Source organism: Sciurus vulgaris (assembly GCF_902686455.1).
Source record: "Sciurus vulgaris genome assembly, chromosome: 14".
NCBI lineage: Eukaryota > Metazoa > Chordata > Mammalia > Rodentia > Sciuridae > Sciurus > Sciurus vulgaris.
Window position 1 is genome coordinate 87,680,796 of NC_136475.1, and position 23,411 is coordinate 87,704,206.

General features: G+C 37.4%; 1 protein-coding gene across 1 annotated transcript in view; it reads left to right on the forward strand.

Moving 5' to 3' along the window:
• Positions 1-23,411, forward strand: part of NBAS (NBAS subunit of NRZ tethering complex) — a 343,098-nt gene that overhangs the window by 46,003 nt on the left and 273,684 nt on the right. The window contains exon 10 of the mRNA XM_079111365.1: positions 23,160-23,298. Coding sequence (XP_078967491.1) covers positions 23,160-23,298 — 139 coding nt within the window. The remainder of the gene's footprint in view (positions 1-23,159; positions 23,299-23,411) is intronic.

A 23,411-nucleotide genomic window follows, 5' to 3' on the forward strand; every position in this document is an offset into this window, starting at 1 on the left:
ACAAGCAATCAACAGATATATGAAAAAATGTTCAGCATCTCTAGTAATAAGAGAAATGCAAATCAAAACTACACTAAGATTCCATCTCACCCCAATTAGAATGGCCATTATTAAGAATACAAGCAACAATAGGTGTTGGTGAGGATGTGGGGAAAAAGGTATACTCATACATTGCTGGTGGGGTTGCAAATTAGTGCAGCCACTCTGGAAAGAAATGTGGAGATGCCTCAGAAAGCTTGGAATGGAACCACCATTTGACCCAGCTATTCCACTCCTTGGCCTATACCCAAAGGACTTAAAATCAGCATACTACAGAGATATAGCCACATCAATGTTCATAGAAGCTGCTCAGTTCACAGTAGCCAGATTGTGGAACCAACCTAGATGTCCTTCAATTGATGAATGGATAAAGAAACTGTGATCTCTCTATCTATCTATCTATCTATCTATCTATCTATCTATCTATCTATCTATCTATCTAATGGAATATTACTCAGCTATAAAGAATAATAAAATTATGGCATTTGCAGGCAAATTGATGAAATTGGAGAATATCATGCTAAGTGAGATAAGCCAATCTCAAAAAACCAAAGGATGAAAAATCTTGCTGATAAGCAGATGATGACACATAATGGGGGGTAGTAGGAGGGCAAGACTGGAGGAAGGAGGGACTGTATAGAGGGAAAAGAGGGGTGGGGGGAAGGAAAAAATAACAGAATGAAACACCATTACCCTGTGTAGATGTATGATTTACACAAATGGTATGCCTTTACTTCATGTACAAACAGAAACAACAGTATCCCATTTATTTTCAATATAAATAAAAAAATAGAAAGCACAAACTTCTTTTGTTTTATCCAAATATTTGCCTTTTGTAGAAAAAAAGTAACATCATAATGTTCTTCTTTTCCATCCTACAGTAAATGATAATTGATAAGATAAATGTCATTGAGTAAATGTCTAATCTAGCTAAAGAAGAAAATTTCCGTGAAACAAATAATCAACTTTACAAAATTTGGGACTTCGGTTATCTTTACAGAATTTTTAGTTTACCTTCATTTTGTGATGATAGAAACTATAATAATTGCAATCCAAATAATCATATTTATTGAAAATATTGGTGGGACAATATCTAATATAGTAGAGAATTCAAAATGTTAATGTAGGTTGAAAGATACTCAGACTCAATTAGATGTGCTTTTAGAAAGAACTTTATGATATGATTTGTTCTTTTGGATCAAAGCTTCTTTCTGACTGCAAAACAAAATCTAAGTACCAGAAAGACACACAGACACATCTATATCAGTTTGAGTATCAATAAAAAAAAAAAAAAAACATTTCAAAAATAGGAAAATCGTGATTTGATTTTGTTAACTTTGTATATACTGTTCTTTTATTATTTGTTTTAATATTTCAGATATTATATGCACATATGCCATGCATAGCTTCCATGAATTTGAATTTAAATTTTGCGGTTGAAAGTCTCAGTGAAACTAGTGTTTTGAGATGAAACTAGATTCTCTGCTTCACCTGTTTCTTTTTGGGTTCTTGTCTTTTAAGAACCTTTTACCGGTGAATAAAATCCACGAACCATATCAGAAGGGAAGAGTAAACTAAGTAGGACTTATTTAAGTGAGAAGAGAGGATAGAGCACTCCCACAATGCAGGAGGGGACCCGATAACAGGAAAATCCATTTTGGTGTGCTGGCTTGGGTCTTGTATATTTTTTATTGGGTGCGAGCACTGATCAAAGTCTGTTAAATATACTTTAAAAAGGTACCAAAGTCATTGGCTATGTCCTTTCACCCGAGTTTTAATCCTTCCTGTAACTCCCATTAGGATTCATTCCAACTTGTATTTTCCCCTGCCCTGGGCAAAGTAGTTGGCTGGTATGTTCCCAAAGCTAAGCCTCCTGGTCTTTACATGTGAAAAAGGCCTTGATGTGTTCCATTAATATTTCTACTTGTGTAGTCTGGTATCGTCATTGCATTTGAACAAGACCTTAGTTGGGGCCCATTTCACTGATTGCCTGACTATTATCTATTCTCGTTTATCAACCCTCTTGCAACCTTCTAGCAGCTCAAACGTTTCAAGGCCAGCCTCGGCAACTTAGCAAGGCCTTAAGCAACTTAGATCCTGTCTCAAAAAATAAAAAGAGCTGGAGTTGTAGCTCAGTAATAAATTGCTCCTGGGTTAAATTCCCACTAACCTCCCCTGCCAAAAAAAAGTCTTAGCCCTTTGTTGAAACCCCCAAGTCTCAAGCCTTGACCTTATCTATGTTGCCTCCAGACAACACTGATTATCAGTTTTATTTTTCTTGACAGTAACCTATTTCTTTATGCTCACATCTTCTTCGGTAATGTTATTTTATTATGTTGGAAAAAAGTTTACTCTTGGCTATTTTTAAGGTCTTTCTTGGTTCAATTCAACTGATTGTTATTTTTTAAAAGCCTAGCTATTAACGTCTTTCTTCCTCAGTACATATATGTACACTTTTTCTCTAATGAAATTTTAATCTTCTGTCCATTAAAAAGTGTGCATTCTGTGAGATGAGTTGTCTGCATTAGGAAGATTGATGAGATAGAATGTCTGTTCTTTACCTGGCCTGCTTTCCTTTTCTCTTATGTGCTATTACTTACCGTGTATAATGCAGTGTTAGATGTTGGGCACACTGTAAGCATGGAGATCAGTCCTAGCCTCAAGTTTTTATATTTTTGGATAAGAAATAATATATAACATATATATGAACATATTACATATGTGTAATATATATTGTGTCTAGTGTACATTTTTGTCATGTTCTTGAGTTAGAAAGTAAGTGTAAGCACAAAAGGACAGATGCACACCTCAGCAGATTCAGAGAAGCCTTTTATTCATTCACAGACTCAGGCACCAGTGGGGCTCATTTTCTGGATGTGAAAGTGGCCATCAGTTACAGAGGGGATTTTCGTTTTATAGGGTACAGTGAGGATGGTTTAATCATTGGTAGCCATCCACGTGCAGTTTGGACAATCAGGGGCTAGTTGTACAGGTTAAAACTTAGGAGGGTAGTTGTAAAAAGGTTGAAACTCATTGTTGTCTGGCGAGATAGGAGTCCAGATCCTGAAGGATGAGTACTCAAATCTTGCCCATTGTTTTTACTTTCTCTGAGATCCATTGTTTTCCAGACTTTGAATACTTGCTATGCCTCCATTTAGGACTAATTTGCCATGGGGGAAGGTCAAGGTTCAGGGCCCAGCATTCAGTATCTGCCCCTTTCCTTTAGGGCCCATTGTTATTAGGAAAGAATTTACTGGGATGTTAATCCTTGGCTAGTTTCCCCTCCCTCCTCCTGAGCTGCACCTCTCTCCATCTTTCTTCTGGGGCTATCTTGCAGGAATTTTATTTTCCATAACCCTTCAGTAAGGGCCTTGAAAGTATGTGGATGCAGTGATGTGGTGGATCCAGGTGAAGGATCAGAGAAGCTTGGCTGGTGGCACTTGTACTTGCTTTGGAGAATGGATACAGTCTGGACAGGATGGGCATTCCAGACAGAGAGACAATAGGAAAAAGGGCAAGAGGAGGGAAGTCATAATAATTTGGGGAAATTGGAAGTGGTTTAGCTTGGCTGACACTGTGGTTGGAGGGTGTGTGGGAGAAGGAAGAGGATGTGCCCTGCTTAGATAGACCTCATTTTATTATTTTGCTTTTTGATGGCTGTATCCTTTTAGGGTTTGAATATGTCCCCTCCAAAATTCATGTGTTGAAACTTAATGGTTAATGTGTTGGTATTAAGAGATGAACACTAGCCAGGCATGGTGGTGTGCACCTGTATTCCCAGCTACTTGGGAGCTTGAAGCAGGAGAATCACAAGTTTGAGGCCAGCCTGGGCAACCTAGGAAGACCCTGTCTCAAAATGGAAAGGGCTGGAGGTATAACTCTGGGGTGGAGCACTTGCCTAGCGTGTGGAAGGCCCTGGGTTCAATCCCCAATATTGCTAAAATGGAACAACAACAAAAGATGGGGATTTTAAGAAGTAATTAGGTCATAAGGGCTTCTCTTTCATGAGTGGATGTAAGGCCCTTGTTAGAGGCCTTGTGCAGCACTTGATTCTCTTGTCCTTCTGTCTTCTGCCCTGTGAGGATACATCATCCCTCTTTTCTGGAGAACACAGTAACAAGGTGCCATTGTGAAAGTGGACAGCAGCCCTTACCAGACAACTATACCAGCTGGCATCTTGCTCTTAGCCTTACTGACCTCCAGAACTGTGAGACAGAAAATTTTATGTTCTTTATAAATTTCCCACTCTTGGATATTTTGTGAAGGCAGCATAAATTGACTGATATATATTACACATATCTCCAATTAGAACTTCAGACACTTGAAAGCAAGGAGTAAGTACGTCTGTGTAAAAGTGATGGCATCTAGTACAAGAGCTCTATTTGTATGTTGACTAGTGTGCCCTTAGGGCACCTTGGATAAATAACTAATTTCTTCAGTAAAGGAGAGAAATTTTTTTCATACCCCACCTCCCTCTCATTTCCTTCTACAGTCATCATTATCCTGTGTACATGTATGATTACATACATGGATGATGTGAATCTACATCATGTACAACCATAGAAATGAAATGATGTACCCCATTTGTGTACAATGAATCAAACTGCAGTCTGTAAAAAATAATAAAATAATAAAAAAACTTGTAAATCATCTAAAGTGGCAAAATGTATGCAAATGAAATCTCAATAAAGCTGTTACTTTTTTTTTTAAAAAAGAGAGATTATAATGTTTAATCCTTTTGATTTTTCTCCCCCCCCTTTTTTTTGCATTTTGTGTTCTCTCACATTTTTCTTTCTTTTCCTTTGTCCCTTAAAGAGAAGAATGTTGTGTTAGATTTCTGTGACTGTGACAGAGTACCTGAAATAAATCACCTTAAGGAAGGAGAAGTTTATTTTGGCTCACAGATTCAGAGGTTCAGTCTGGTTGCTTGGCCCCATTGCTTTTGGGCCCGTGGAGGCACCATTCATGCTGGTTGTGGGTAGTTGAGGAAACTGCCCATCTCATGGTGGCTTAGAAGTGAAAAGAGAGGAGGCCGCAGGGTCCCCAAATCCCTTTCAGTGCATGCCCCCAGTAACCTAAGTTCCTTCCAGCAGGGCCCGTCTCTGGAAGGTTCCACAACCTCCCAGGAGTGCCACAAGCTCATGACCAGGCCTTTTCCATATTGGTCTTTGTGGGACATTTAAGATTCAGACCTTACTAGGTATTTTAATACCTTAATTCTGTGGTGTTTTTCTTTAGTTTATTTCAGTGTCTTGTCTACTACCTTGATTTATTACCAGAGTGAATGAATATTAGTCTTTCTTCTAGCATTATTTCAGGAGGGTAATCACAGGCTTGTAATTGTTACACTCTGAGTAGTTATTACATGATAATTTGTTGTAAGTCAGATTATATTTATTACTTTAAGATTTTTGTTTTTTGGTCCAGGATCTAAGTAATTGAGGGTATTTTTTTTTTGGAGGGGGGTAGTCTGTTTATACAAAATTTTAGAAAGTTAAATATATTCTCAAACTAAAGGAAGAGATTGTTTTCTTCTGCAATCATATATAACTCTCAGTGGCAGTCAGCTCAGAGATGGATGACCACATTAATGTTTCTGAGTGAAAATAGCTGTAAAGCAAGGAATGTGTGTAAATGTCATATTGTGGGTGACAACAATTTTGCTAGATTGTTTATATTTTCCATTATATGGTCTTTTTAAATGAAAGAAGGTGAAATATTCATCACATTTTTATTTCCAGTTTCTCTAGTAAAGTTAACACGTGATATTTATCATCTACAAGGAGTTTATAAATGTGAAATAAATCATCCCGAGTGGAGTAGGGATAAGTTGGTAATATACAAATTCAGGGTTTGATGAAATTCATCGTTTTGCTTGATGCTACGAGCATTCTTGAAGAAGAGAAATTGAGTTGGCAAATTGGGTAACATGAAATAAAAATTAATTGAGAAGCGTGGGATAAGCTCTGTGTCTACTGGCTGCTATCTCTTCTGCATGCTCTGCCTGAGGCTGAATGAGTGTATCTTGTGCCCTTAAGGATTTGGAGTATCATGCATGCTCCAGTCCCACTCAGTCCTCCACCCACTCCAGCATTTTGAAAGAAACCTTCTCTTTTCTGTTTTTGACTATACTGGGGATTGAACTCAGGGGTGCTCTACCACTGAGCTACATCTGCAGCTCTTTATTTTTCATTTTGAGACAGGTTCTTGCTAGGTTGCCCAGCCTGGCCATAAACTGTGATCCTCATACCTCAGCCTCCCTAGTTGCTGGAATTATAGGCAGGCCCTGCCATACCTCGTTCCTTTCTCTGCTTGTTTTCATTGCTTTGTTTTTGTTTGAGACATACCTGGATTCTGACTGAGAGGAATCTCTTATAAACTTTTTACTGTGCTTGCTGAGGGAGATTCCTAGGTTGTCCATGCACTCCAAGAATTGATTATTTTTATGATCATGTTTTCGTAAATAAGGACACGTAATATAAGTTTAAATAGAAGCCATTACATAGATTTTTAAAGGACAATTTTCAATAGCATGTAACTTTAAAAAATTTTTGTTCCTAATTTGCAAATTTTTACAAGCAAAACCTGAGTTTTTTCAACTTTGAATCTCCAACAGTTCTTTGATAACTACAAAGTTACTGTTTGAAGGTAACTAGACCCTAATTTACATTTTAATAAACTCAAAAAACATAGAATATACCTACTTTCTTGGGAGAAGCTATCCTTTTGAAAATCCACCCATGACTCATTGACACCAAATTCAGGAGTACAAGTCAATGGTTTTTATTGTATAGAGTTGTGTAATTATTATAATTGGTTTTGTATCATCCATAAATATTTTTATCTTTAAAGAATGACAATTATGTTTGATAAATAGAAAGTGAAAAAAAAATTGTAATAGAATGTGCACTGGATTAGGAGACAGGGTCCTGAATTCTTTCTTGGTTGTACTACTTAGCAACTATGTAACTGCAATCAGTGACTCTTTCTGGACCCCACTTTCTTGGTATTGCACTGAGGACAGAGAAAAGGTGATGTTTTGGCAAGGTCTGCAATCACTGCATGTCCAGAGAAGACTATAAGATAGCATTTAACAGAGGAAAATGATGGTGGGAAGTTTGGTAGTAGGTAGTAGAAGGATCCATGGTCAGGAACACCTGGCACACAGTAGTTAGCAGGCTTCAACAGAAAGTGGACTGTGTTTCAGAGACAAGACTTACTTTTACTAGGAGCATGACTTCAAAAATTAAACTAATATTGGACTGAAAAGTGGAATTTAGTTTCAGAACCTGGGTAGTCATTTAAATCAGGATTAGAGATGGACAGACACGAGTGGACCACATAAGGAGGTGCTGTACACGGTTTTGTGGTGCAATTGTTTAACAGTGTCCCAGGACTTGGGAGGAGATTAAGTTTTCAAATGATTATTGGCATTAGCTGTGGGTTGAGGGAAGGTTCTAGGCAAGGACTTGCAAGAAATTTAACTTATTCATTGGTGCTTTTATTGACATTCTGTTACGCCAGTGGTTCTTAACAAAGAGTGGACAGCAGAATCACCTATTGAGAAATTAGAAAAGAAGAAATAATACCTGGGCCCCATTCCCAAAGGCTCAGGCCTGGCATCTGTTTTGTTAGAAGGCTCTCTAGGTGACTGATTATTGAAGAAGGTCTGCCTTTGCAAGGCCTGTGCATTTTGCACCCCTGCCACAGTTAGGAATCCCCATCCTTATCTTAGCAGCCAAGAAATCTCTCCATTTGAGATGTTTTTGTATCCCACTTATGTCTCCCAGAATGTGACAGGCATACACATAGCTTTGGGTACTACATGATAAATCTTTTTAATTTTCATTCATCTTAAAAAATTGATATTATAGAGTAGTGCTTTGGTAAAGCTAAATTGAAGTGTGTTGATTTTAAATAAATGAAAAAAAAGAAAAAGATTTAACAGTTGATATAACAGCTTTTGTAAGTAAAAAATATTTTGAAAGGGTAAGTCAGTGTTCGTAGTTTGAGTTATGTTTTTTACCTTCTTACCTAATTATCTAGTATTCATTGCTATATATAGAAATAAAATTGCATGTATTGATCTTGTATCCCACAACCTTGATGAACTTTGTGGCTAATTCTAGTGGTGTTTTAGGGGAATACTTCAATTGTAATTTTTTCATTATATATTCTTATAGGAACATTTTCCCAATTAGGGTTTTTAACCACTTAAATGCACATGATATCTCTCACATTTGTATCCCAGGAGTCACTCCTGGGCTAGAGTTACTACTAAATACCTGCTTACTTCTTCACATCTTTCTTGAATGGCTCACAAGAACCTCATCTTCATTATAGTCTGTTTTCATCTTTTTTTTTTCCTTTCCAGACCTGCTTTTCCAATATTTTTTCCAAATATTGATGTATTTACATGAGGCTGAAACCTGAGATTTACTTTAGATAATCTTAGCTTGTTCTTAACTTCTTCTAGCCGTGTTGAATTTTCTTTGTCTCAAATCTGTTTCTTCAAATAATAGTAATAAAACATCAAAATTTCTGGGACAGTATGAAGGCTGTTCTAAGAGGAAAGTTTATAGCACCAAGTTCCTACATTAAAAAAAAACAGACACCAAATAATCTAATGTTACATCTCAAGTCTCTACAAAAAGAACAAATTAATACCAATATGAATAGAAGACAGGAAATAATGAAAATAAGCACTGAAGTTAATGAAATTGTGAGTAAAAAAGCAATACAAAGGATCAATGAAACAAAGTTGGTTCTTTAAAAAGGTAAATAAGATTGACAAATCCTTAGCCAAACTAAAAGACCCACATCAACAAAATTAGAGGTGAAAAAGGAGATATCACCAGATATACTCCTAAATTCCAGAATATCATTATTAACAATTTTGAAAAATTATATTGCAGTAAGTTACAAAATTTCAAGGATATTGACATATGACCTATCCAAATTGAACCATGAGGATGTAGAAAACTTATCAATATCAAGTAATGAAATTGAAGCAGCTATTAAAAGCCTTGCAACAAAGAAAAGTCTAGGACCAGATGGATTCTCAGCTGAGTTCTACCAGACTTTAAAAGAACTTCAAATTAGTCTATCAAATGCCTAATCATTCTATGAAGGCAGTATTACCCTGATAACAAACCAGACACATACATCAAGGAAAGAAAACTTCTGACCAGTATCCCTGACGATCATAGATGCAAAAATTCTTAATAAAATATTCATAAACAACATTCAAAAACACATTAAGGGCCAGGTGTGGTAGCACTTGCCTGTAATCCTAGTATCTTGGGAGGCTGAGTCAGGAGGATGGCAAGTTCAAAGCCAGTCTCAGCAACTTATCAAGACCCTGTCTCAAAACTAAAAAAAAAAAAAAAAATTAAAGGACTGGAGATGTAGCTCAATAGTAAAGAACCCCTGGGTTCGATACTGGATACCAAAGAAAAAAAGAAAGAAAAAAAAAACACATTAAAAAATAGTACACCATAATCAAGTGCATTTTATCCCAGGGATGCATGATGCTTGGTTCACTGTATACAAATTAATAAATGTAACTCTTCACATAAGTAAAGAGCAAAAATCACAATAGATTCAGAAAAAGCATTTGACAAAGTACACACGGTCTTGTTTAAAACACTAGAGAAACTAGATAGAATGAACTTGCCTCAACATTATAAAGCTACAGATCACAAACCCGAGGGTAACATTATACTGGAGGAGAACAAAGCATTTCCTCTTAAGAACAGGAATAAGACAGAAATGGCCGCTCTTGCCACAGCTATTCAGCCGAGTCCTTGAAACTTGAAGCAGAGCAGTTGGGTGAGAGAAGGACGTTAAAAGGATACAGGTCGGGGGTTGTGGCTCAGTGGCACATGTGAGGCTCTTGGTTCGATCCTCAGCACCACATGAGGTACTGTGTTCACCTACAACTAAAAATATATATATTAAAAAAAGATACAAATAGAAAAAAGTTAAATTATCTGTTTGCTCATGACATGACACTATATTTAGAAGACCCTCCCCCCGCAAAAAAAAAACTCTACCAGAAGACTTCTAGATTTAAACAAATTGAACAAAGTAGTAGGATGCAAGATTAACACAGATCAGTTGCTTTTCTATACTCTAGTAATGAATCTGCTGAAAAAGAAATTAGGAAAACTGTCCCATTCATAACAGTGTAAAAACAAAACTTAAAAATAAATCTAATGAACGAGGTGAAAGAGCTCTATTATGAAAACTGTAGAACACCAAAAAAATTGAAGACCTTAGATGATGGAAAGAGCTCCCATGTTCTTGAATAGGCAAAATTAATATCAAAATGGCATACTACTAAAAGCATTATCCAGATTTAGTGGAATTCTCATCCAAATACCAGTGATACTTTTCACAGAACTAGATAAACCAGTTCTGAAATTCACTTGGTACAGTAAGAGATGCAGAATAGTAAAGCAATCCTGAACAATACGTGATACTGGAGGTATCACTGGACCTCAAATTATACTACAGAACTGTAGTAACAAGCAGTATGGTACTGGCCCCAAAACAGATATGAAGACCCATGGAAAAGAAGAGTAGATTGATTCAAAGTCACATAGGTACAGTCATCTGACACTTGACAAAGGTGCCAAAAACGTATGTTGGAGAAAAGAATCTTTTTAACAAATGGTGCTGGGAAAACTTTGATATTCATATGTGGAAGAATGAAATTGAATCCCTTTCTCTCACCCTGCACAAAAGTCAAATTAGAGTGCTAGAAGAAAATGTAGACTGAACACTCCAGCATGTCGGTACAGGCATGGTCTTAAAACTCCTGAAGCACAAAAAGTAATACCATGAATAAGTGGGATGGCATCAAATTGAAAAGCTGCACAGCAAGGGAAACAAGAGCATGAAGAGAGAGCCTACAGAATGAGAGAAGATCTTTGCCACCTGCTCCACGGGGATTAATGTCCAGAATATATAAACAATTCAAAAACTTAGTACCGAAAAACCCAATAACCCAATTAATAAATGGGCAAAAGAACTAAAAAGTGCCTCTCAAATACAAATGGCCAGTAAATATTTAAAAAAAAGCGTTGTACTTAGGGAAATGCGAATAAAAACTACATTGAGATTTCATCTCATCCCAGTCAGAATTGTAGTTATTAAGATTACAAATAAGTGTTTGCAAGAATATGGGGATAAAGGTGGTTGTTGGTGGGACTGCAAATTAGTACAACCGCTCCGTATAGCAGTGTGGAGATTCCTCAATAAACTAGGAATGATACTACCACATGATCCAGCTGTCCCACTCCTTGGCATAGATCCAAAAGATCTGAAATCAACATACTGTACAAATACAGCCACATTAGTGTTTACAGTAGCACAATTCACAATAGCCAAGCTATGGAAGCTGCATAGGTGCCTGTCAACAGGGGAATAAAGAAAATGTGGTGTATATATACACAATGGAATTTTAGCCATGAAGAATGAAATTATGGCATTTGCTTGTAACTGGATGGAATGGAGAACATCATGCTAAGTGAAATAAGCCAGACCCAGAAAGTCAAGGGTCTAATGTTTTCTGTCATACGTGGAAGGTAAACCAAAATAAGGAAGAAGTTTAAAAAAAAAAAAAAGGGGTGAAGGGAGTCTGGGAGGAATCGCATGCAAACAGACCAGTGGAGTCAGGGAAGGAAGTGGGATGGAAAAGGAGAAGACTGGTGGAATGAGCATGGTCAGAGTCTCCTAGGTATGTGTATGAGCGTACCACGGTGAATTTCATCCTTATGTACATGCATAATACACTCATTTAAAAAAAATAGAGTAGAAGAAATGGAACAGGGAAAGGGAGGAGGGTGGGAAAGTGCTGGGGACTGTCTTAGAGCAAATTGTATTCCATGGTTGTATAGTTATGTCAAAACCCCAACATTATGTATGTATATAATTAATATATAAATATAAAAGGAGGACCTAGGTTCAGTCCCCAGCACTGCCAAAAAGAAGTTTTCTGCTTCTGCTTTGATCCTCTAATTTCTTTTCAGTTCTACTGCCAGAAATGAACATAGATCTTAAAACACAAGTCTGATCATCAACTTCTCTACTGGAGAATCCTTCTCTAACTTCTGTTAGCCTTTAGGATAAAGAAATGACTTCTTCAGTTAATATTGAAGCCCTTTATAGTTTGGTATTTAACCTCCAGACCTTCTCTCAGACCCCCTCCTGTTTCCTTTGCTCTATACCATTGGGGAGTAAGAAGGTAGACATGGCTTTTCTGGGAAGAGCCAGATGTTTATTTCAGACTTTGCAGGCTCTATGGCAGTTTCTGTTGCAACCACTCAACTCTTCCACTGTAGTGTGAAAGCAGCCTTAGATAATATGTACATGAACGAATGTGACTGTATTCTAGTAGCATTTCATTGAAAAAATAAAGGCAGCCTGGTGGGCTGAATTTGGTGTGGGGTATTGGCTCTAGTTTGCTGACCTCGTTCTAGATAATTTTAGGCAGATGTAAATTCTTGTATTTCTTGAAGTGCAGTTGTTCTTTAAAGGCTTTGTGAGCCAGGTGCAGTGGCACACATCTATAATCCCAGCAACTCACAAGGCTGAGGCAGGAGGATTGCAAGTTTGAGGCCAGCTTCAGCAACTTAGCAAATTCCTATCTCAAAATAATTAAAGTGGACTGGGGATATAGCTCAGTGGGAAAACATCTCTGGGTTCAATCCCCAGTACCCTGCCAAAAAAAAAAAAAAAACAACAAAAACAGCTTTGGGAGACTGAAGCATAGAATCTAATACTATGGCACTGATGTTTGCAAAAACAGCTTTATTGAAATTTAGCTGACAAGAGACCGGAAACACTCATCTATTGCCTCAATCAGCCAGTGACGAGGGTTTATATGGGCTTTTGGGAGCAAATGGGTCTGAAGGTGTCTTAAATCTTTATTGATGCATCTGTGTGTTTCAAAGTTTTACTGTTTTAGTTCTGTGTTGTAATTTCGTGGCCAGCACCCCTTGAACTCGATTCTTGATTGTAGCCTGTGTAGCTTCCAGACCTGATTCTAAGGTTCTTTTGACCTGAGACACTGAATGCATTGTTCTGATGTACTGTGTTATGGTTTCCATAAAAGGTGTCCCCCCAGAAGTTCACGTGTGCACATGCAAGAAAGCTTACAGGTGAAATGATTGGGTTATGGAAGCCTTAACCTAATCAGCACATTAATCCTCTGATAGGGATTAACTGGTTGGCAACTATGGGCTGGTAGGGTGTGGCTGGAGGAGGTGTGGGGAGGGGTGTGCCTTTGAGGTATATATTTTATTATTATTGAACAGAGCTCGCTCTCTCTGCTTCCTGGTGCCTTGTTCCCAGCTGCTTTCCTCTCTCACACCCTTCCACCATGATGTTCTACCTCACCTCAAGCCTCAAGCAACTGGATCTGCTGTCTACAGACTGAGACCCCTGAAACTGTGAGCCCCCAAATAAACTTTTCCTCTTCTAAAATTGTTCTTGTCAGGTCTTCATTCTCAGCAATGAAAAAGCTGACTAAAACACACTGGAATGCCAATTCCATGAGGACAGGAGTTTTATCTGTGCTACTGATGGCTCTACTTTCAGCATATGGAACAGGATCTGCTCAATAAACATTTTTCAGTCAATGAATGAAAGTCTGACTTTGGATGAATTAAAATTTAAGAGCTCAGGGAGAAAACTGTTGAAGTCATAAAACAGGTTTTTTTCAAAGTTTACTTAGCTTAAATTAGTCTTAGCCCACAACATACTAAACTTCATGAGGGTAGAGAAACGTTGGTTCCCTTATATAGTATTATATTACCTTTTATTTTGGCACAGTACCTTGCAAAATTTAAACACTTATTAAATCAATATATAATCAATTTCACTTGAATTTACAATCGTATTAGAAAATCATAGAGCCTTTATTGTTCACCAGACACTTACATACGCTAAATCTTAGTCATCACAGGTCTGTGACATGGTATCACAACTGCTGTTACGTACATGAAGAAACCGAAGTTTCCAAAGACTTACGAAACTATCCTGAGATGGTGGATTAGACTCCTGTCTTTGATTCCCTGCCGAGGAAGTTTGTGTCTGTATAGTGGTGGACACTGTAGCCTGTGAGCCCAGTCTGGCCTGTTTCTAAGAATATATTTTACATGTTTTAGATATTTGAAAAAAAATTTAAGGATATTTTATGACACATGAAAATTATATGAAATTCAAATCTCACTGTCCTTAAAGTTTTACAGGAACATTGCCACGCTTTAAAAAAAAAAAAAAATATTGTCTATTTTTATTTATGTCATAAATGAATAGTTTTTAAAGAGACCACGTGGCCCATAATGCTTGAAATGTTTATCTGTTCTTATCAGAAACTCATTTGCTAATCCCTATTCTATGCCATCTCAGCCTGAGTGTGACTCAGTTTTGCTCAGGTGGTGCAAAGTAAGGAGTAATGAACTTTAATTATTTCTGTTTTTGTTGATTCTAAATTCAAAATTATATTTTAAGAAATTGATAACCAGGCACTACTCAATTTTAAGTGTACTGAATGCCCAACTGTCAAGTTGGCAGGAGAATGATTTTTTTATTGAAGTTAGTAGTCCAAGAAAAATTCCCATGTTTTGTCTTTAATAGTTATTCATTTAATAAAATCAACTTTCTGTGAGCATCCTTAAGTACATATTGATTAAATAGTCAAATGCTTCATTATTTGATTTGTTAATGAACTCTGTCTTCTAAAGCCCAGAATATATGCAAGGGTTCTGTGAAGCAGCAGACGTCAGAGAGTGGTCCTTGAAGATCACTGGGGATGCTACAGAAATGCAGAGGCTTGTGTGCCACCCTCCGCCTACTAAATCAGGCTCAGGAGTGGCCCAGCAGTTTATGTTAAGGAGCCTGGTGATTCTGATGCATACCTAAATGTTTGAGAATGGCTACTTATAGGATCATGGTTATATTTTCTTTTTATTCTTTAATAAATACAGGTAAGCAGAATTTAAAATACTAAACTGGTTGGATTTATGTAGTAAAGAATGTTTAGGATATACTAAAATGAATTAAAATGAGGAATATTTGTTTTTCAAAAGAGAATGACTTCTAGCTAATTATTAGATAATAAACCTGGTGTTTAAGCATTTTTTGTTTGTTTGTTTGTGGTGGTGGGCATCTAACCTGGGGTCTTACACATGCTAGACAAGTGCTCTAGCACTGAGCCATACCCCCGAGCCCAAAATTTGAGGACGTGGAGTATTTTTTTCCTCCTTTTTTCTCTTTTTTCTTATTATCTGACTTCAGCATGCTGGTCAATGGGTAGAACATATAGAAGTCTATTATTTTGAACTTACTTTCTTGGTTTGAAGGAGTTTTAAGCCACTAGATGGCAGATTTTTTCAACAATTACTAGATTGAAGAACCTTCTTAATAAAACTATTCCTAATTTTCTTGAAATCAATTTTTAATGTAATTTCATCCCATTAGCATCACATGTGATGTGATACTTAGGGGCTTGCATCCTATCTGTACTTTTCTTGGAGAGCTTTGGCCACCTTTGTGTTACTGTCTCCTGTTCTTCCCTGGCCTCTGCCTTTATTCTGGATCATTTATTCATACCTGTGTGTGTGTGTGTGTGTGTGTGTGTTCGTGTTCTCCATCAGTCTGTTTATTTTTGTTGTCTGAGACCTGTGTCCCTGCTTCGAGTTTTAGATTCACAGAGTATCAGCACTAGAACAGACTTCATCCATCATTTGGTTCGATCCCTTCATTTCTCAGGAGAGACGTGAGGCCTAGAGAGGTTAAGCCATGGACCAGGAAGGACTGTGTGCCACTTCCCATGTGTAGCTGTATTTCTTTTCACATGGTGCCCAGATAAACATTTCTTGAGTGGAACATCAATAGTACGTGTTTTAAAGGATACCAAGATGAACTGGACACAGTCCCTACACCCAAAATGACTCCAAATTTAGAAATAGGGATATGATTTAAATAGCTGTTATATCAAAGAAGGTAGAACGTAGTACCCAGGAGTGAGTAAGATATTTGTGTTGCTAAGTTGCATCTGAACTTTGTCTTTTACTTCCACTTGCTCTGTTTCTTATGTTCTCTGAACACACCATTTAGAGCCTCAGCTCTGTGCTCCTGTTCATCATGTTCTCTTGGTTTAGAGTGCTTTTTACTTCACCCTTTATCTGTGGGAAATGGTTTAATGAGTGAACCCTTCACTGGTGCTTCCCTGTGAAGCCTTCCCTGACTTCTTCCATGCAGTGAATGTGCCTAGGCTGAGTGTGTACCTACCACAGAGGCTGCTTCAGAGGGCCTGTGCAGCTGTGGTCAGTGGTTCCTAGTTACTTCACCTGAAGTGGACCAGGCTTATGTTCATTCCAGTGTATGAGTGTGTCAAAGACTGTTCCCTCTGAGAATCGCGCCACATGATACTGGTGAACTCAGAGGGATGAGAGTTACATTGAAAATTGATTCCAAGGAGAATTAGAAATGACCTATTAGGATATTTCTTCAATTACTTAGGATATCCTCATTGCTTAGTACATAGTTGGTGTACAGTAATTACTAATGGAGTGAAAGGAATGTCCAAGATTACATAATTTTTTACGAAGGCCCTGGTTCCTAGACTCACAACATTTCTTGCTGTTTTCCACAGAATGCGAAGTTGAAGATTATTGGGAAAATTAACTAATTTTTTTCTATTTTGTTTTTGTGAAGGATAAATAGTTGTGTTAATTCCCACATATCATGTTCTTTAGTGTAGAGAATTTAATTTATGTTCTAGAAATTCTGTTCTGATTTGTGTCTATGTGATGGTTAAAAATAAAAATGATTATCTTGTGCATGGTGGTGCACACTTATAATCCTAGCAACTTGGGAGGCTGAGGCAGGGGGATCACAAGTTAAGGCCAGCCTCAGTAACTTAGCAAGGTCCTAAGTAACTTAGTGGAACCCTATCTCAAAATAAAAATAAAAAGGACTGGAAATATTGCTCAGTAGTTAAGTGCCCCTGGGTTCAATACCCCATTACTATCACCCCCCCCCCAAAATTGTCTCTTGTGATTCTGAAATTAAGCACTTAGTATTCAGTATAGTTAAGGATGTAATGGTTACTACTGTGTGTAAATATTCTGTTGGAAGAACTTAATGCAATAGCAAATAACATTAACAATATGAATTATTTTCTACATTATTTTGTTTGTGCATTTAATTTCTGAAAATCTGACAGTTATTTCAGTAGTAAGCTAGAAAATGCTTACGGTTTAACCATTAATGTATGAACAACCTTAAAATGGCATAGCAAAATATATACTAATTTCCTTTTCAGTATTTGATTAGACTTGTGGGTTGATACAGTGTTAAAACCAATTTACAAAATTTTTGTCTTTTGGACATCGTTAACCTCAGAAGTTTCTGTATGTAATGTGAGACGCAGCATCTTGTTAGTTCTTTTTTAAAATTAAAAAGGAATAATATATACCTAAGTATCCACTACATAAAATTTATAAATATTTTGTCTTTTTTACCTAAGATATGTGTGTGTGCATGTATATATATATATGTGTGTGTGTGTGTGTATGACAATCTATAAATGAGAGAGAACAGTAGAAACAGAATTTTCTGCTCCAATCCTTTGTCTTACTTTTTCTTCTCTAGAGGCAGCTATGATGATTTTGATGTGTGACTTTCCAATTACATTTACATTTATCTTCTTTACACCGTAAATGCAATCTTGTTTTAAGAATTGTTGAGTCCCTAGATATTTTCACTCTCAATGCAAACTCGTTAGTAGTATATAAAAGTTACTTTGTCCCTAAACATTCTACAGGTTAGTTGGTATAAATCTTTGTTATGATAATCTGTATTATTGCCCTTTGGATTTCTCCTCTTGTGATTTGCCATTGCTTATTCTTTGTCCATTTTTCTCTTGAACTGATGGAAGATTTTATAAATTCTCTCTACTAATAAACTATTGGTTTTATGTGTTATAGATAACTTCTCCTGGATATGATTTGTTATTTTATAGATCGAGGTTTTAATTTTTAATATGGTCAGATTTCAAGGAGAATGGCAAATGTTTATAGGTCAAGGTGCACAAAGACCAGCTCATAAAGAGAAAGACTGATCAGTATGGACTGAGTTGGCACTGTCCTCTCTCATGTGAATCTTATGTTTGCCTAGTTTCATTAAATCAGTTTGTTCAGGTCTGTGAGATATTCAGATAGGATTTTATTTGACCTTGCTTGAGATTTAGATTAAGAGGAATTATCAACCTGTAGGTATCAAGAGTCCAATGAAGAACAGGTTCTCTCGCTGTCTTCATTCATGTCCCATAGCGCTTACAAACATTGGGAAAACTTTTTCTTGAAGCTCCCTCATGGCATTCTTGGCTTGACATTTTAATCATGTGACTCCCACCTCCTTCTGCCCTCGTTGCCATGACCCTGTCCTTTCTACCTTGTCTGCTCAAACCTGGCGAGAGTGAAGACAGGTACAGGGAAGATGGGTCTCTCTTTTAGTTTACCTTTTCAACGCTGTGACCAAAATACTTGACGAGAACAATTTAGAAGAGGGAACTTTATTTGCGGCTTGTAGTTTCAGAGGTCTCAGTTCACAGATGGCTAACTCCATTGTTCTGGGTCTGAGAAGAGGCAGTGCGTCCTGGGAAGGGGCCTAACAGAGGAAAGCTGCTCTGCTCATGGCAGGATCAGGAAGTAGAGAGAGGTGGGTACAGGGTCACAGGGAAGACACAGCCTTCCAGGGTACACCCCCCGTGACCCACCTCCACCCCGGCCCCGTACAGTTAACATCCAGTCTGTTCAAACTGGGACGGACTGATTAGGTAACCATTCTTGTCTGATCATTTCACATTCCTGAGTGGAAACGGGAGCTTTGGGGGAACACCTCGTATCCAAACCATAACAGTCTCTATAGCACCTTTACTCTGTGCTGCTTAAGGAGGAAGTCGAAGACTCGCCCTCAGTCACTTGGCAGATGTTTATTGAGTGTGCTGTGTTGGGTCTGAGACCCCTGTCTTCTCATTCCCCTTGATTGACTATGTAAATTGCCTGTTTTTACCAGTGGCACTTCATTTTTCTTCACTGGCCACTGTGTGGCCCTTGTTGCCCTGGAAGCCTCTTCTAAACACTGAACACGCTGGAGAACGTTTATTTACTTGGCCAAGCATCACTGCCAGCCTGCTTTTATTTTTATTTTCTTAATCATTTGTAAGTTAGCTTTAGTCAACATTGCGAATCTTGAAAAACAAAGTAATGGGTCAAATTGACATCTTGAATTGAGGTTGATCCTCCACGGCATGTATAACTGAAGAAAATTCTTCAGTGATTTAAATTGGCTTATCAACCAGTTGTCATCTGTGCTCCTTAATTCCGTGCTTCCACTTGCTCTTCCCTCTTCTTTGCCCTCTCTTAGAGAATGAGCTTTGGAATGCAGAGCGCGCATGTAGCTCATCTCTCTTGGTTCACTGTCCTGCACACAGTGGTTGCCAGTTACTTGTTCTGTGGGTGTATGGATGAAGTTATTTCAGTACTCTCCCCTTAAAAGACATGAACCGTCAGGCCTGCTTGCATGTGCGCACACGTGCATTCTTCCAACTCACGTGGACTGCTGAAGCTCCAGTGGCCCCAAGCTGCCCTGGGGTGGGGGTGCAGCACATGACTAAGGTCATCATTTTACTTGTTTTTCCACTTACCCTTTAGTCTGGCATGAAGGGAGGAAAGGCAGAAGCAGTGCTGAATCTCTTGTTTTGGTGGAGCTTATCCTGCTGTAGCCAGTTTAATCTCCGCACAGTCATGATAGTCATCAGAATTCATGGAGAGGAAGTGCCTTCTAGGATCAAGTCCAGGAGATAAGGAATCTAAATTCTCAGTTCTTTAACTCTTCAGTAGTCAAGCAATGGAGTTTCATATTTTGCTACCATAAATACAATTAACATAATGGAAATTATGTATTGAATGTATTAAAATATTTAATATAGTACATATTTTTTAATACAAATACATGTTGCAGTTGATCAGCGGGTACTTATTTCAGTTATCAAAGAATTGTTTTATTGTGGCCTTTTGGGAGATTTGTTGAGTTCTTAGTGTTTTTTTTTTTTTTTTTTTTTATAATTATAAGTTACTGGTTTTTAAAGCTGTTATGAATCATGTTTTTTTTCCTTTGAAAAACATTATGATTAAATTGGAACTCTAAATATTCAGAGTTACCTGTTCTGTTTCTATTTATTCAGAGTTTATCCTAGTAAATGAACTTTTGGGAAAAATTTCTTTATGGAAAATTTAAAGCATATACAAAAGTAGAGTATTAGACTTGTAGAATAGTGGACTCATCATTGAATTTCAATAGTTAGCTCATGGCCTGACTCATCTTCATCCCACTGGACTATTTTGAAGTAAATCCTGTACAGCATATTATTTCATTTGTAACACTTCAGTATTTGTACAAAATAAGAACTCTACATAATGGTATCATTATCACATCTAGAAAAAATAATTAACAGTAATGCCATGTCTTCAGATACCAACCTGTGCTCCTCAGTTTATTCATTTGCCCTCTATTTTCCTAGTATCTGCTGCTGTCTTGCTGTGTATGTTCTGAAGAAACCACACCATTGATTTTGTTTCCAGTGGCTAGATTTGTTTATTATGTTTTGTTTAGTATTGTTTACGATGTTTTTCTTTATCTGTATTTTGTTCAAATTGGTAGTTATATTAGAGGGATAGTCCGATTTTATCTGTACTAGAGATCCTTTTGGGGGAATACTTCAGTGTAACAGTCATTGTCTGAACAGATTGACTGCTCTGGCCAAATAGTACTTGCACTATTAGTTTGACTTTGGACCAAAATCTCTTGTCCTCGCAACAGATTAATTTTTGCTCTGAGAATTTGCCTAGGTTAGAAATACTCTAAACAGGTTATTTCAAGCCATCATCTCATAATTTATTGTTTTCTATTTGCTGGGGTAACCTTGTAAGAGCTGTGTCTAAAAAGCAAAAGGAAAAAAGCTAAGAGTGTAGGCTCAAGTTGTGTTTCTGTGATTAAAGTGCATTTACATAACTTCATGAATTTCAAATTTTGCTAAGCTTTTTGGTTAAACAGCAGGATTTTATGTGTTTTAGAAATTTTTGGATCTAAGAGTATAGGTTAGAGATGAGTTCTTTTGGGCGGGGGTAATTCAAAAACACATTAGAAATTGGTCAGGTAAGAACTGCTGTCGGTGGACTGAGTCTGATAGAACTGTGTTTTGGGGCTGGGAATGAAACAAGGTGTATTTTAGTTTTCTATGGCTGCTCTAACAAGTTGTCACAAATGTAATGGCATGAAACGAATTTATCTTACATTTCAGTAGGTCAGAAATGGGTCTTGTGGGGCTCAAACAAGGTGCCAGCTGGACTGTATTCCTTTCTGGAGGTTTTCCTAGCATTTAGAAGCTGCCCAGGTTCCTTGTCCTATGACTTCTTCCACCTTCAAAACCAGCAATGGCCAAATGAGTCTTTCTCATTTCACATCACATCACCGACACAGGCTCTTCTGCTTCCTTCTTTCACTTTTAAGTATCCTAGTGATCCTACTCAGCCCACCTGGAAAATTCAAGGTAATCTCTCTGTATAAAGGTCAGTCAATTGGAAACCGTAATTCCATCTACAACCTTTAATTCATGTAATATATCTACAGGTTTCCTGGATTAGGGTGGGGACATCTTATGCACATTGGCATTATCCGCCTACCCCATGAGGTGAGCAGAATGAGCAGAAGCCAGGTGTTACTTTCTATAATAGTGCTGTTCTTTTTGACCACCCTGGGGCATGTACTTGTGAAGGGGAAATTGTGCTCGTGGTGTTGCATTGTGTACTGATATTTATAATTGTATAACATTTAAAGTTAACCTTAGTTAATAGAGCCCTATGTTTCAGACTTTTGATATGCCAACTCTGAAGAACCTTATGAAGTGTTGTTTTCTTTCCTCTTCCAATTTCTATGCAAAAACTAAAATTTTCAAGTTTTGATTTTCCTGAGTATAGCCTAGGAAAAGGTAAATCGTGTGATGAAGTGTATCTTGTTTTCAACACAACAGGGGCCTTGTGATGATAGGTGTTTTGTAAACTTTGATGTACAGAGGTTTGATACAGTGTTCTGTCATTTGGGGCAGTGGTAGATGGCATGGGGACAGCACCATGTGGGCATGGCCAAGGAAACCTCTGCTTGAAAGTCTTTTCTGTTTCATAGGCAGCAGTTTCCAGAGCACGATAGAAACTATTTTCATTATTTAAAAAAAATTAAATTGAGAAGTTCATGGTTTTTGTCTTCTGTTACCTCTATCAGGTCTACTGTCATTGGGAACAATAGATAAATCACTGACAATTGAAGTGTTTCCTTTAATGTGTCAACACTTTACTTTCCAACATTTTTATTTTTTTTTTAGATAAGTGATTATACATTATACAGGACCCTGCCGGATGTACTAATCCTAACTTGACTTTAAAAGTCTTGGCTATTTGAATTCCATTATTAACCTGCTCACTTTATATAATGCTAATCCAGTAACATCTTTTAACTTTTAGTATATGTTAAGCTGTTTGCCCTCTTGGTAATTGGTTCACAGAAAAGCAAACCAGTCATAATGCACAACTAAACTACCAGGGTCTTATTTGTAAGAATTCGTTGCCACATGTCTCTTTCCCTTGAGAATTTGCAGCTGTCATTTCTCTCGGAGGTGCTGGAGTTGTGCCCTCAGTGCATCACGTAAACTGCTGTCATTCAGTGCACGTATGTCTGATGAAGCTACACATCTGTTTATTGATGCTTATGTTGTGACATAGGCATTTTCTTCAATATGCTGTTGCCGGGCTTAAGACATTTTTTCTTTGATTTCTCAGGTCCCATATGAGTTTCAGGCCTGACTGTAAAGGCTTCTGCTCAATGAAATGGACATTCCAATTGGTTTTCTTTTCATTGTTTTATCTAAAATACTAACTTTCTAGGCATAATTTATAATAATTTAGTTTTCTTGGCAGAAGTGTTTCTGTACTTGTTATTTTTGTTATTTTGTATTTGCAGTTCATTAGTTCTATTTGTCTCATGTTTAGACTTCTGCTGGTTGGTGGATGTGAGACTACGGACATGGGCACAGCAACGGCGGCTGGCTGCGGCCTTTCTGCATGGAGAGTTCTTTCGGGATCACCTTATTACAAGCAGGTCACTAATGGCGGAGATAGGGTTACTACGGTAAGCATTAGTTACAACCTTTTACTTTTCTAATTGGTCTTAAACAAATAAACCCTTTGTGAGATTTAGAGAAAGAAATAATTTTGTCTTAAATGAGGAAGGTTAATTAGTGC